At 41.1% G+C, this 15,782-nt stretch overlaps 1 protein-coding gene across 3 annotated transcripts in view; it reads left to right on the plus strand.

Annotated features, from left to right (window-relative positions):
- Nucleotides 1-15,782, plus strand: part of HEATR5B (HEAT repeat containing 5B) — a 2,176,461-nt gene that overhangs the window by 1,235,513 nt on the left and 925,166 nt on the right. For all 3 annotated transcript variants that reach the window (XM_044058540.1, XM_044058533.1, XM_044058548.1), the window contains exon 19: nt 12,401-12,560. In XM_044058540.1, coding sequence (XP_043914475.1) covers nt 12,401-12,560 — 160 coding nt within the window. The remainder of the gene's footprint in view (nt 1-12,400; nt 12,561-15,782) is intronic.

Below are 15,782 nucleotides of genomic sequence, written 5' to 3' on the forward strand. Positions count from 1 at the left end.
TGTAGTTATAGACTTGCAAGGAGTTTTGCATTTTTTTAAGATTCTGTTTTGTGCCAAAAAATCATCATTTTGGTTTTGATGAAGTTGAGAATGAGACTTTTGTTGGATAATTAGTGTTTTACGGCTAGGAAATTTGCTTGGAGGTCTTTCTGGAATTTGGATACTGAATTGTTTGCGCTTAAAAGTACCATGCCATCTGTGTAGAAAAGGAGGGAGGGAAGAGATGAGCTAAGTCAAGCGGCATTTGTAAAGGTGGAGAATAGTAGAGAAGGAAGAACAGAACCCTTCATTTTGAAGGCTGACAGACTGGGAAATTGAAGAATGAATTTTGACAGTGAAGTGGCTATTGGTAATGTAGTTTTGAAACCAGTGTAAGGAATCTGGACGTATGCCTGTTTGCATTAGGTGATGGAGGAGGATGTTTTGGTCAGTAAGGTTGAATACTTTTGTAAAGTAAATAAAAATGGCAGCAGTGAGCTCTCCCTTGTCCATAGCTGGTAGTATTTCACTGGTTAGTGTCCAAAGAGCTGTGAGTATGATACGACCAGACCAGGACCCATGTTCTTTATGTAAGAAGTGGTTGCAGGTAGTATTGTATTGGGTAAGTCGAACATACATGATTTTTTCAAGCAGTTTGGTTAGATTGGGAATGATAACATTTGGTCTGTTTGGGGAAATTTTGGTAAAGTTAAATTGCTTTGGGATTGGGCTGATAATGTCTGTTTTCTATATTTGGCATAATATTTTGTGTTAGGCATAGATTGAAGATGTGTTGCAGGGGATTTGTAAGAATGTTCCTGCAGTGGTACATGAACAACTTAGTGATAGAGGCCATTTGCACCTGGTGGGCTTTCAGTTTTATTTGTTGCAGAACAGCTCTAAGTCTCTTGTTTTGACTTGTTTAATGTGCAGTTGAGGAATGTTGAGAGGTGGTTCTGGGGGGGATGGGGGATCAATGTGAGTACATGAAAGGGTGGGTAGAGTGGAGTGGAGAATTCAGGGAGGAAATCAGGGGGATGGAATGTAGCTGTTGCTTGTGGTGTGTTCTTTCTTGAACTTTTTGGTGATTTAGCTAAGGATTTTGGAAATGTTTTAATATGCTAGGTATTGGCTCATTGTATTGCTTACTTTGTGAGGTTTCTGAGTTGGATATATTGCTGCCTATTGGTAGGGAGGGGTTGTTTTTCTATGCCTGTCATATATCATCAAATTTTAAAATTAATTTCTGCTTGGGAGTGTGTTAAAGATTCTTATGTATACAGTCTGCTGGTGGATAATGCTCATTTTTTTTGTCTATTTTCTTTATTTGTGGTACTGGATGAATTAGAGCTTTGGTGGACAGCTACAGTCATAGTCATATTCTGTAAAGTTTCATTTACATACAAATCAACCAGTATCTTTCTCTTTTTGTTAATGTACTGAGTATGCATTTTACTGTGTGCTCTTTTGGGGCTATAGGAAATAATTTTATTGGAGTAAGTCATTGCATAGATATAAACCATATGCTTCTTCTAAAATCACAGATGTGAAGTTGTTCTGTCTTGCCGTTCATTCTTACAGATGGGTTCGGAGCTGATCCTCAGCTCCGAATCGGCCTACTACAAAGCTCGAGGTAGGACAGTGCCTAGCCTTCTTCAGACAAACAGTTAAAATATGGTAAACCAATGCCTTTTATCTAATCAAGTCAGTGATGCCATCAATTAAGCAATGTTGTTAGTAACCATAACAACATATTATCGCAGCCTACTTTTATATAACAAGTTATAACTCATTAACTTATAATACAGGAAATGATGAACAAAACCATATATATTCCTATCTCATCTTATGTTTAAAAACACACTTATATGTGTATACATGTTAAAAAACTGAACTATACAAATTTAATAACAACATACTCTACTTAAAACACTAAATCAAATTCATACTAAATAAGTCAAATTCATAAAAATACTTATGAATTCCCTGGTTCTCCTTTGTGTGAATATAAGGACTAAAAAGTACCTAATTAAACAAACGCTGCACTAGCCAAAGTTTAATTCCTGGTTAAACTGTCATATGCAAGAACTTAGTATATTTGCATTGTATTCAATTTTTATCTATTCAAAGTTAGGAGTTTCAACAGACTTTTAATGGAAATACTGTCCCTATCCCATGATGCACCTAGAGTTACATCAGATCTAGTTTGCCCCTGCAGTAGATCGGGGGTTCTCGCTAGCTCGGGCCAATAAAAAACCTTTTGTCTTGAAAATATAATACTGATAAAAATTTTTTTATATTTATCTTTAGATACTTAGATTAGCTCTTTAGCTTATTGTGTAGTTTCCCCTTACCTTGGTGTGCCTTTTTTCTTAACTAGCTCTCTTGGCCTCGTTTTATTTTAGGCCTTGTTAAATCTTTAATAGTACTTTAGATTGTAGTTGTGTACTTAGAATAATGACTTTTCTGTCGCAGCTGTGATATATTTAGACTTTAGAGATGTTCATCGTGCATACAGCTGCAGTCATTACAGATGGGTTATCCTGCCATCAGGCGGGTCCTCGGTCGGCCGAATTCCAAAGTCTAGGTCCGGTGTCGGTTGTCGTCGCTTCTTCCCTGACTTCAGTGCGGCAGGGGTATAAAAGAGGCAGCCAACGCCATTTTCTCCAGTCTTTCTTGCCGCGCGGCGCCCGAAGCAGAAGCAGTTCGCAAGTGCCGGATTTACGAAAGTATTTCAGCCGAAGTCTTCTTTAAAGCTAAGTACCCCATTGGGGAAACTTTTCTTGCCTCAGACCGATGTCAGACAAAGTTAATAATTGCATTTCTTGTGGGAAGCAAATACCGCATAAGGATTTCCACTCTTTCTGTATACCTTGCTTAGGGCCGGACCACGACGTCTCGGCCTGCTGTTTTTGTGCTAGGTTCAACAAGCGCACTATTAAGCACCGGGCGGAGTTCGCCCTTTATTATTTTGGCAATTTATTTTTATTTTCTGTCACAGCTTTGATATATTTAGTCTTTAGAGTTTAGATGAATAGTATAATGTGTGTGTGCTGTTCAGTAATTCAGCCCATAATTTTAAAAGGGCTTGTTTGATATTTCTTGTTTGGGTGTGTCTAGTTTTTTTTTTTATAGCACCCTATTGAGATTGTGTGTTACAGTATGGCTGACCATGATAAAGATTAACACCCAAAATCAGGGTTTAAGAAATGCCCTAAATGTGGGCAGAAAATGTCTGTCACTGACAGTCATGTGAATTGTGTTTACTGTTTGGGAGCATTGCTTCTCAAGGAAAGCTGCTCCATTTGTGATTCTTTCTCTTCTAGGGTTCTCCAGGAGAGAAAGAGAAAGTTAATTGACAGAGGTTTAGTTAAACCTTCCTTTCAAGAAGCTTTGAGTGACCAGGACGGGTCCAGCAAATCCTCAATGTCTTCTAAGGCTTCTACTTCTTCTGAGGTAAAGAAATCAAAAAAGCCCTTCGACGTCAGTTCCACAGACCTCGGAGCCGACCGTCTTGTCCTTTCAGAGCCGGTCCCTGGTTCTGGAACCGGTATCCGAAATGCCTAAGTCTCCACTCCTTCAATCTGTACCTCCTTCTGTCCACTCATCTCGGTCTTCGATTAGCCTTTCCGATTTTGATGTGGTTCAGAAGCTTTTACAGGCACCGGCCTTTGCTAAATTCTTATCGGTTCCGACCCAAATGGCTTTGGAATTGAAGACCCTTTTACCATCTAATACTCTTCCTCCTCCAAGCCATACCGGTCCTTTGGAGCTGGAAGAGTTGGATTTTATGATCATTGAGCCTTCGGAGCCGACTCCTGCTCCAGTGTCCTCATCTCCATTTACTCTGACATCCTCAGCGCTGAGTGATGAATCTAGGAGCTGACAGTCTCTGGTCGGGTCCGGGGATAATGGTCGAACCTACTTTTCGGTTCTGACTCTGCCTCTTGGGGCTTCGGCTCGGATGAGCTCGGCTTCTACCTCTGGCTCGGAGCACACTGTCACTGTGCCAGGGGTATCGACAGTTTCCTTGGATCTGTCGGTCCCTTCTCATTGGAGCAGAGGTGCCTTCAAAGCAATGAGGAGAGTTATGTCTCCTAACACATGTTCAACTTCAGGTCCAGCTACCTCCTCCTCCCCAGAAGCACATGTGCCTGTTTCTGCTTCACAGATCCTTGCCAAGAGTAGAGATCCAGAGCCTCAGGAAGCCCCATTGGGTGGTCCTTGCTCTTCTGAGACCTCACCAGAAGCCCCCACTGATGAGGTTCCCTGGAAGAGAATCTGCAAGGGGAAGCATTTAGACTCCCCACAGGAGTCTCTCACATTCGATACTGACTTGGATGAATCAGAAGGGTCCTCACAGTCCCCCTCTGAGGATATCTCATTTGCTGAGATATTAGAAATCCTTAGCAGAGGGGTGACTGGCAGTCCACCAACCCTACTGAAGACGAGTCGGGTCTCCTGAAGGCTTTCGAGTCTCAGCCCTCCACCTCTTGGGTGTCTCCACCCTTCGATGAGCTTATGCAGCTGGTCTTACGAAGAGTGTGGGAGTCTCCGGACACCAAGGACCCAGTCCCTAGGAGGCCTAATAAATTTATTTCTGCTCCCCAAGACAAATCTTTTTTTTACCAAGGGTGTGCCAGGTGATGCCATGGTGGTGGCGGCAGCCACCAAAAAGGAAATCTCAGAAACTTCCTCCTCTATCCATCCTCCTAACAAAGATTCTAGGATCATGGATAGATATGGGAAGCGCACTTACAGTTCAGCGACTTTTGCACTACGTTCGCTCAGCTATCTAACCCATTTTACTAGACTGCAAAGATATCTCCTAAAAGAGCTTGGAGATGCTCTTCAGGGTACAGTATCTATGTGAGCTTCAGATAAAGTTGCCTTCCAGCTTGCTACCCTCAATTCCATAGTAAACTCGTCCATGCGCCTCATTTCATATGCAGCTGATGGAATGAGTAGGGCAGTGGGTACAGGAATTGCTCTTAGGAGACACTCCTGGATGCGCTTGTGTTCCTTCGCGGAGCTCTTTAAGTCATCCTTTGTCAGTACCCCGTTTGATAGCTCATCCCTTTTCGGGCCCAAAGTTAAGGAAACTTTGACCAGGTGTGAGCAGGAAGGAAAGACTCTGTCTGCTGTCGGAGTCCATTTTTCCACCCCTACCAGACCCTACCCCAAGGGTCAAAGGGGAGGAAAGATGTGGTTCCGTAAAGCCCAAGGAGCCTTTCAGGATACATGTGGTGAACCCCCCCTCCAGTGGCAGAGGAGGGGGCAATAATGGAAGACGCCGCCCTCGTGGCAGAGGGGGTCCGCAAAACCAGGGCGACAGAGATCAGTTCTTTGTGAAGCCCTACCAGCGGTCCTGAAAGGAGGCCCAACTGTTCTACTCTGGAGGCAGTCGGGGGTCTCTTATCTTTGTATACAGATGCCTTGCTCAAAATAACGACAACTGGGTACAAAGTAGCATTTCCAGAGGATATTTCATTCCTTTCGCCACACCCCCACCACTGACAAGAGAAATTCTGGACGTTCCACCCAGTTACAGGGAACAGGCAACAATAGAGGTCAGATCGTTGCTAACAAAAAGAGTCATCCAACCAGTCCCAGCAGACCAGATAGGATCCAGAACTTACTCAAGATTCTTTTTAGTTCCAAAAAAGACAGGGGACTGGAGACCTATTTTGGACCTCAGCAGACTAAACAGATCTGTCAAGAAAGAGAAGTTCTGGATGGTCACACTTCAGTCGAAACTTCCCTTTTTAGGGAAAGATGATTGGATATGCTTGATAGATCTTCAAGATGCGTGCTACCACATAAAAATGGCCAGACCATCCAGAGATCATCTGCGCTTCCGGCTGGGAGCCAATCATTACCTGTTTCCAGCCCTGCCCTTTGGTCTCACTACAGCCCCCAGAGTGTTCACCAAATGTATGGCAGTGGTCACGACTCACCTAAGACGTTCAGGATTCCAGGTGTTTCCGTTCCTAGACAATTGGCTCCTTCCCACCACCACCAGGCATCAACTCATACAAGCCAGGGACACCACTCTTTCACTCTGCAGTCATCTGGGCATTACAATAAACTCAGGAAAATCTGCCTTGTTGCCATCATAACATACCATTTTTATTGGAGCAGAATTGGACACCACCACCATCACTTTGAGACTTCCAGCAGAAAGAGTCTTTATACTCCATCAGCAGGTCTACAATATCATATCCAAAAACAAGGCTCCAGCATCAGAAGTACTAAAATTATTAGGCATGATGGCAGACGCAGTATTAGCCATACTGTTGGGTCGCATGCACATGCAGATTCTGCAATGGCTGTTGTTCACTCAGTGGTCTTACCAAGAGCTTCCAGTGTCTCATCTTATAATGATCACGAACACATGCAAAAAGGATCTTCAGTGGTGGTTGACCTCTCTTCATGTCACGATAGGTCATCCTTTTGTTCTACCCACACCAGTGACCACAGTGACCACGGAACCTTCCCTGATAGGGTGGGGGGCATTTTCAGGGAAGAACAGCCCAAGGCACATGGACCGATCAGGAGACACATCTGCATATCAATATCCTAGAGATGAGAGCAGTACTTTTAGTGTTGCAGTACTTCCAGGACTCTCTTCCTCTGGGTACAATTGCAGTTCAGACAGACAACATGTCAGTAGTCTAGTACTTGAACAAACAAGGAGGAACCAGGTCCTACCCCCTTTGTCGCGAGGCCCTAAGAGTATGGCAATGGGTTACATTCACCCAGCGCTTTCTGCATCCAGCCAGCGCTTTCTGTTAGCAACACACATCCCAGGGAAATCCAAAGTGATAGCAGACAAGCTGAGCAGGGCAATTATGTTGCCTCACAAGTGGTCCCTCAAGAAAGAAGTAGCGGACAGGATATTCCTCAGGTGGGGCCAGCCTTGCTGTGACTTTTTCACCAACCACATGAACATGAAATGCAGAAGCTACTTTGCCCTAATTCCCCCTCCAGGAGAAGCCCCAAGGGACAAGGGACGCACTCGTACACAATTGGCCTCCGTCTGTTCTATGCATTCCCATCTATTCCATTGATACCCAAAGTACTACAGAAAGCAAAAGCCCTGGGAAGGACCATCATTCTAATAGCCCCTCATTGGCCTCATCAGATTTGGTTCCCCTTCCTTTCACTTCATCAATTGGAAGACCCCTGGATTCTGGGCCCAGTTCCAGATCTTCTGATGCACTCGTCGGGGGAACTTCATCCCTCTCTTCAGTCCCTAAAGCTGACAGCTTGGCTGCTCCAATTCCCATCATAGCCAGGTTCCATAACCTTTCTAATGAGACGCAGCAAATTCTAATATCCTCTCATAAATCCTCTACGAGGAAGCTATACCTTAGCAAATGGAAAACATTTTCTATATGGGCCTCTCAAAACAACATTGATCCCTACCTAGCCCCTATGGCCTTTATACTAGAGTTCTTGACCATGATTTTCAACAAAGGAGCTGCAGCAGCAACAGCTCGTGTTCATCTTTCTGCTATTTCTAATTTTCACCTTGGATTTGAAGGATTGAACATAATGTCACACAAACTATCCAAAGTCTTTCTCAAAGGGACCTTTCATCTCAGACCACCTGTGAAATCTCTGTATACCCCATTGAATCTAAATTTTATGCTTTCTCACATTATTCTCCCTCCATTCGAACCAGCTTCCTCATGTGATTTGAAATATTTGTCATGGAAGACTATCTTTTTAGTAGTTATCACTTCTGCCTGCAGAGTGTCAGAGCTTCAGGCCTTGTCCAGTAAACCTCATTTGATTTTCCATGCTGACAGAGTCTCACTACGAACTAATCCCTCCTTTTTGCCTAAAGTCTGTACTGAAGCTAACCTTAGTCAAATTATTGATTTGCCAGTATTTTCCCCAATCACTCCAACAACTTAGAATATATGCTGCACAAGCTTGATGTTCATAGACAGCTCAGATTTTACTTGAATAGAACAAAAGAGTTTAGGAAATCTGAACAGTTTTTCGTTTCCTTTTCAGATTCCAGAAAAGGTATGCCAGTGGCCAAAACAACTCTATCTAAGTGGTTATCCGATTGTATCACATTTTCTTATTCAACTGCTAATATGCCCTTACAACAAAAAATGAAGGCTCATTCTACCAGAGCAGTGTCTACATCCTCTGCTTTTTCTGCTAGACTTCCTATAGATAACATTTGTGCAGCAGCCACTTGGTCAAGACCTAATACCTTTATCACTCATTACAAAGTTGACAGGGCCTCCTTTGGGTCTACTGTCCTGAAAAACATACTCCTGTGAGCCACCCGAGATAGATGGTGCTTGGGACCCTTCCCATCTCTAAGAATGAACGTCGAGATAGAACAACTTCACATAAAGAAGTTATGTACTTAACATAATGTTCCATGTGAGTTGTTCAACTCGCCTTCATTCTTACTTCCCACCCTCCTACCCCCTCCAGGGTTTTTCAAAGACAGAGATGCTTGATTCATTCTGGTTGCTCAAACCTTCTATAGCTTTCTCTTATAGAGTGATATAATGACATATGGTATTATTATAAGCAGCAAACAAGATCTGAGGTAATTCTAGGTGCATCATGGGATAGGGACTTGGCCTTGAGCTTTGTAGTAGGCTAACCATAGGCGCCTGAAACATAGGGCTTGGGGGGATGGGTGCCCTCCCACTTTTACAGCTGCAGTTTGACAATTTAAAAAAAAAAAAAAAAAAACTTCATTCACTCTGCAGTGCAAGTGTCTTTTCCTCTAAGGAAGACATTGTGTGCGTTACATGCATTCACGCCAACGCAGATGTAAATGCATTCCGCACTCGCGCGTGGAATTTAAGCAAGCAGTTCCATCAAGAGAGAAGGTATCGTGTGTGTGTGTGTGTGTGTGTGTGTGTGTGTGTGTGTGTGTGTGCGCGTGCGTGTGTGCGCGTGTGTGTGTGTGTGCGTGCGTGTGCGTGTGTGTGCGTGTGTGTGTGTGTGTGTGTGTGTGTGTGTGTGTGTGTGTGTGTGTGTGTGTGTGTGTGTGTGTGTGTGTGTGGCCATTCAGTTGAGAAACAAGGTAAGTGTGTGTGTGTGTGTGTATCTAATTTAATATCACTCATTTCTGTATGAGAGAGAAAGTGTGTATATGCCAATTTATATAGATTTATCTATCTTGCAAATGTGATCTTCCTGAATTTAAATATTAAATGTTTTTATTGGTAGGTTTCCCTACAAGAAGTCCAATGACAATTTCATTTACAGTACCAGCCACAACTTTCAGCCTCTTTTTCTTATCTCATAATCAAGAGCAAATATAAAAATAATCAGTGACATTTCAAAAACGCTGGTAATATTTTTGTCATTTATAACAGCTGATAAACATTTGAAACGTGTTAACTTGAATTTCCTGACAAACTGGTAGACTGAATTTATAACATTTGCCATAGTTCTACTCATTAACGTTTAACGACAAAATCACTAATTTTACTCAGAAACACTAACAGTGTCAAATAGCTGAAAATATAAAATAACATATTGTTAAACGATTCTACCCAAAACTGTTTTTTCTACTCAAGACCTTTTTTTTTTTTTTTACTGGTCACTAATGAAAGATTCAGCATCCATCAAATGTTTATTCTGCATACTAAATACTAAATTTATAGTACTACAAAAATAGTAAAAGTTTAATTGCAGGTTGCAGTAAATGTAGCAGTACAGTAAAGTTCAATGGAAAAAAGGGTCTAAATGAAATTACCCAACAAGCCATTCGACCCCTCCTATCGAGCTCCTTATAGAACATCCCACAATTGTCTTGCTAGTCTGTGTTTAGCAGGCCCTAAGCTATTACAACTTCTGACGTTCAGTGTGAAAGGGAGGAGCAATGATGTATGTAAGAGGGTGTTGGCCCCGTCTTATGGGGGTGTGAGGATTTTGTTTGGCTGGTTTTTCTTTATATTTTCATTACGATTGTCGTAAAATTGTGAATTTGCAATATAACAGGGTGAATTACACTTGTTAAACAATGCTATGGACAACCTTTAGAGGCATTTTAATAAACTGAAACTGCAAATAAAACCAAATTATTCTGTCAGCTTTATAACCGAGTAATACCAATAAATATATCAAGCCCCGATTTCGTCCTTTTGTTTTTCCTTCTTGTTCACTTGTTACAACTTTTCAAATAGATTAATAGCATCACTTGTTACAACTTTTCAAATAGATTAATAGCGTCACTTGTTACAACTTTTCAAATAGATTAATAGCAGAGTGCTGAAGTTACTGGTCCTTTGAGTCTCGTTTGCTTTCCTTATGTCCCTTGGTATAATAAACCAATACTGTCCCTAAGCCCCCATCCCCTGTAGCTTATAGGGTGATATCGACTTTTATGTAGCAGTCTAGTAATTAGCCTTGGTACCCAGTTGATAGTGACAACTAGTAGGACTTGTGATATGCATTCTGGGCAAGAGTGGATAACCGCCTTATTTATGGAACCGGTCGAGGTTAATTATGCACCTGTTTGTTAGAATGGGGGCTACTAGCAAAACTGCCATTCCTGTTTCCTGCCTGCGGAGCAGTGGGCATACCTCTCTCTACTGTACAGATTTTCGCAGAATGTCCAAATTTTTGCCCAATATTTTTGGTCTTTTTTTCATAAAATTGTGGTTTTCTGCAAATTAGTGGAAAATCATGAAAGATTGAGGTTAGAAAATAATGACAGATGTTTGAGTTTCAAACTTCATACCCTTCATAAAATTCATGCTAATGCAAAACCTGTTATTCTATCAACTTTCTAAGTTTGTAAGAGCAATATTTAAAAATTGTCCCTGTTTTGGGGCCTTTGTGCCACTTTTATTTATGGCTTTCTCCAGATTTCTTGCTCTAAGAGGTTGAGAGGTATGCCGAGCACCCATAATTTTAGTTATTAGGTAGTTGTTTTGGGTATCTAGCTCCATTACAATAATGTTGGCTGGCTGAGTGCAAGGGGTTTATGTTTCTATTGCTGTTTGTGATATAGTAACAACACACGTATATAAACACCTTGTTAAAAAAAAAAAGCTTTTTCAGAATCTAGCTTTTGTAATCTGATAGCATTTCGGTTTAATTAGTTATGATAATTATGCGGGTATTCAATACAAAAACTTTAAGGCTCGATGATTTCTGCTGGGGTCCCTTTTGATTAAAGTTTTCGTTTCATTCTTAGTTGTAAGGGATTATCTTGATTCAGCAGTTTAGTTTTGTCCTAAAATAAAGGTAAGATAGTAAATAAATATTATAACATACTGGTAGGAAAAATACTATTATTTTTTCATATGTATACTGCAAAAACGTGGTTAATTTTATTCATCTGGATGAATGAAACAAATAGGCATTAGTACAAGTCTTCACAAATAGCAATTAGTGTTAATGACAAAGTAACAATTACATTTGTCCTGGTGAGAGCATGAACCAGTTGTTTGGCATTTGGGTACTTGTGCGCACAGTGACCTAACTTTCGACTAGCATGTGTTATAAAATAGTCTTTCTATATTGCACAGCTTATGAACAAATTGATTGCAACTACATCTAGAGATATTATTGTCCCCCTTTACAAAGCCTTCTTTATGTCAATCATTTTGTATAATGCCCACTTTGGCATGTATCCGCGCAAACACATGCAACAACTGGAATGCCAACACAGATACCTTACTAAAAAGATAAAACTCCTAAACAATAGATCTTGCGTGTACCATCTCAAAGCCTTATCACTGTATTTGGCATCCTACAGAGTGCTAAGAGGTGACCTTTGTCTGGCATACAAGGCATCCTCGACCCAATACTGATGGACCTACTGAACATCAGCAAGTCAAATGGAATCAGAAATACCCAGGCCAGGTATCTAAAAGGAATGTACCCCAGGACTGCCCCTCATGCCAGTAATGGATAGATGCAGTTTCTAAATGCTGCATCTGTTACATAGTCCCCCTCCAGTTATCTGTGGCATGATCACAGTTATTCTCACTAGGAGTAATATACAATTATCAGCCATGGGATGGGGAAGACCAACCAGGAAATGTTAATTCAAGCACCAAAAGGGAAATTGACTAAGCTTAAAATGTCCTCTAAGTGAACCTATGTTGAGGGAGTAAATATTTTTAAAAAATTGCTCTTTTTAGATCACTAAGTGCCCCTCTCACCCTACGCCCTCCCCCCCTAGCCTTCAACAGCTTCCGTCACCTCTGAGGCCGACTCGGAGCTGAGGATCAGCTCCGAACCCATTTGTAAGAATAAAGGCGAGATGAACAACTCACATGGAACATTATGGTATGTACATAACTTCTTTTTTGTTTTTCTTGTCTGGAAGCTAATTTATTTACAATGTTTTTCTTGTCTGGAAACTAATTCATTTATAGTAAGTTTAATTAATTTGCTTTATATCTTTGGTTCATTGCAGGCTTAAATCTGCCAGAGATGTTGTATCTCGAACAGGTCATTCCCTAGCTCTTGGTTGTCTTCATCGATATGTTGGTGGTATTGGCTCTGGGCAACATTTGAAGACCAGTGTTAGCATACTTTTGGCTCTTGCACAAGATGGAACTTCCCCAGAAGTCCAGGTAAAAACAAAAGAAACACATTATTTAAAAAAAAAAAAGTTTTCCCATATGAATACAGTACTGCGCCAGATTTTTTTTTGTGTACTTACTGCATCTTGTACCTGCCAACTACCAAACCTCTTGACTATGGTCTGCAAGCTTTTTTTCTTTTCATTCCATCTGTTCAACACAGCACATCACCCAGTAGGGTGGTCCCTCTATCTAGAATTGTGCCTCATTGATGTGACTCATTGCTAAACTCAGTGGGTCACAGGCATGAGGACAACCTGTAGGTAGCTGTCACCCAAGTAGCCATAAAGGGCTGTTTGGGCCCTACATTCTGTACTCTGCGTCTTTTTTCTGCTACTTTACAGTCTCTTCCCATTGTGGTCCTTCCATCAATGACATGAAGGCTTGCCTTCAGCTCCCAAGTTGGAGCCATCTACATTTAAGGACAGACCCTAACTGACTCCATAACAGGAAACTACACAGCCACATTGCAGCTGTGAGGGCCTGGTAGAGCAAGAGCATTACTAATTTGCTTCTAGATTCTATCCCCCCAAAGTATACAGGCTAGCATTTTATGTACTTTTGATGTGGCCTTCTTCGAAAATCCAGTTCGTGTCTGATGAATGGTATTTGATTATTCCCTCAGTTCCTAGTTCATCAGTGACCTATTTTTAGAAAGTTTTAGAAAGTTTGCAACCTACCCCAAAGTTGTGCAAACACTGAATAGGTTACATTAAGTAAAAAGTTACCAAAGGGTGTAGCCCCCTACATGAGGAGCAGCACTAACCCTAATCCTCAGCTGCAGCAAGCACTTTGGATTTAGCTGATTTTCTTTTATATTTGTGATAAAGTTTAATGCTGATGAACTTTTTTTTGAATGCTGATGAGCTTTGGTCAATTTCATTTACCTTAACCGTGGTAAACACCCCAGGTCTTTTTACTGCTCTTGTAGCTTAAGTTCTGCTCTCTTAGCTAATGCTTCACACCAGAGTTATTGTGACCCTTCAGCAGAGTTCTTTGCATTTGTCTACACTGAAATTAAACTGCTATGTTTCTGCCCACTTGGAAAGTCTTTCAGTGTCCTTCTGTAGACTCTTCATCACATACTTCTCTGCTTCACCTGTATTTGTGTCATCTCAAAGTCAGTTAATTCTGTAATCTTTTCCTATATATATATATATATATATATATGTGTGTGTGTGTGTGTATATATATATATATATATATATATATGTATATATACACATATATGTATATATATTTTTTGGATGAGCAGGATGAGCACATTAAGAATATTGGATCAAGGTGTGACCCCTGTGATACTCTGCTAGTCACTACCATTATTTCTGACAGTATCAGTCTCACCATGTCTCTCTTTGTCCTGTCCTTCAAATATCCCACTGTCTAATTCTTTGGCCTTGGTCCTGCCCTCAGGTGTGACCCTTGTGGTAATCTGCTTGTCACAACTATTATTGCTAATGGTATCTATCTCACCGCATCCCTCTTTGTCCTAGCTTTCAAATATTTGTGTATCTAATCTCTAGGTCTTGTTCCTGCCCTCAGTCCTGCAGTTTTCCTACAGGCTGCCTGTATGGGACCAACTTGAGGACCTTCCTGAAGTCCAAGCTGACCAAATCTGCTGGTATTCCACTGCAAGTTTTTCTGTAGGCCACATTTAAATTGTTTAGCTGATTTTCTTTTATATTTCTGATAAAGTTTAATGCTGATGAACTTTTTTTTTGAATGCTGATGAGCTTTGGTCAATTTCATTTACCTTAACCGTGGTAAACACCCCAGGTCTTTTTACTGCTCTTGTAGCTTAAGTTCTGCTCTCTTAGCTAATGCTTCACACCAGAGTTATTGTGTTTGGATGCCACCTCCTCCCTGCCACTTATGTTCTTCTTTATAATTTTAACAGACACAAATGCTTGATTAACCAAACAGTAGTTTCTTACATTTTCCTCCCCTTCCCTGTATAGTAGTACTACTTTTGCCTACTTCCATTCCTCATGCATGTGTGTGCTGGCTAGTAATATGTTTACTCTTCGTAAAGGTGGCTGCATCATGGACCCTGGTAAATGCAGACCAATCAGCCCAGTGAACCTCATCTGCAAGATCATAACAGACCTGATAAACTAAGATGTAAAAAATTTATAAGATTTAACCCCCAACAGTTTGGCTTTGTAAAGGATAGATCCTGTTTAATAAATCTGCTAAATTTCTTTGAGAGGGTAAAGTAAGCATCTCCATACAGCATACATTAACCTCGCTGAAGCATTTGATACTGTACCACATGCCAACATATTCAATAAGCTAAGTGCACTCCAAATTGATCTTTGTGTAGTTAGATTGAAAGCTTATAGGCTGAGGGACTGAACCTACCATGTGAGGGTGGCAGGTGCAGTCTCAGAGAGCATGAAATTAACCAATGGGGTACCATTGGGTTCTTTACTACGCCCTTTGCTGTTTGGCATGTATTTCTCTGATCACAAATCTGGAACTTTGATTAACAAAGTTTGCCTATGATTGTAAACTAGGTGTTGTACTTGAATCATCTTCTGATATGCAGGAGCTTCAAAGTGAACTTGCACATGTTAATAGTTGATGCAGTGACAACAGGCTAAAACTAAAGGCTTAAAAAATGCAATATTGTTGCATTTGGCAAACAAATACTCCATCCGGGTTGTAGTATAGAAACTACCCAACTTCAAAATGAAAAAGCTGATAGAGCCCTTGGGACATGGGTAGATAACTCCCTCTCATTTGACCATCATGCTACAAGAGGGATGAGGCAATCTTATCTGAAACAGCTGATCGTAAGGGGTATTTCCTATAGGTCCAAAGAAGTCCTGACCCCTCTACAGTCAGGCCTATCATAGAATATAGTGCCCCCTATAGGATATACCTTGCTAAAATGTCACGCAGTTAGAGAAACCCCAAAGGATCCTGGCAAAAAAAATCATGGGACTAAACAACCTGAGCTATGAAGATGGGCTGAAGGCAATGTCCCTGTTTTCTGTGTCTAACATACTCCTTAAGGGCTGTGTCTTCCTTGCCTTTTGGGCCATTAGAGACTCTGAATTCCAAGATCTCTTATTTCTCTGTTAATCAAACAGCCCTACAGAACCACAGGTCTGAACTTACTTCAGCAAGTAAACAATTCATTATGGAGAGACATAGTCATCATGTAGTCATTAGCCCTTCTGTGGAACAGAATTCTTCTCTAGATGAAGC

The sequence above is a fragment of the Protopterus annectens genome, chromosome 1.part2 (genome assembly GCF_019279795.1).
Source record: "Protopterus annectens isolate FY-2018-M chromosome 1.part2, PAN1.0, whole genome shotgun sequence".
Classification (NCBI taxonomy): domain Eukaryota; kingdom Metazoa; phylum Chordata; order Ceratodontiformes; family Protopteridae; genus Protopterus; species Protopterus annectens.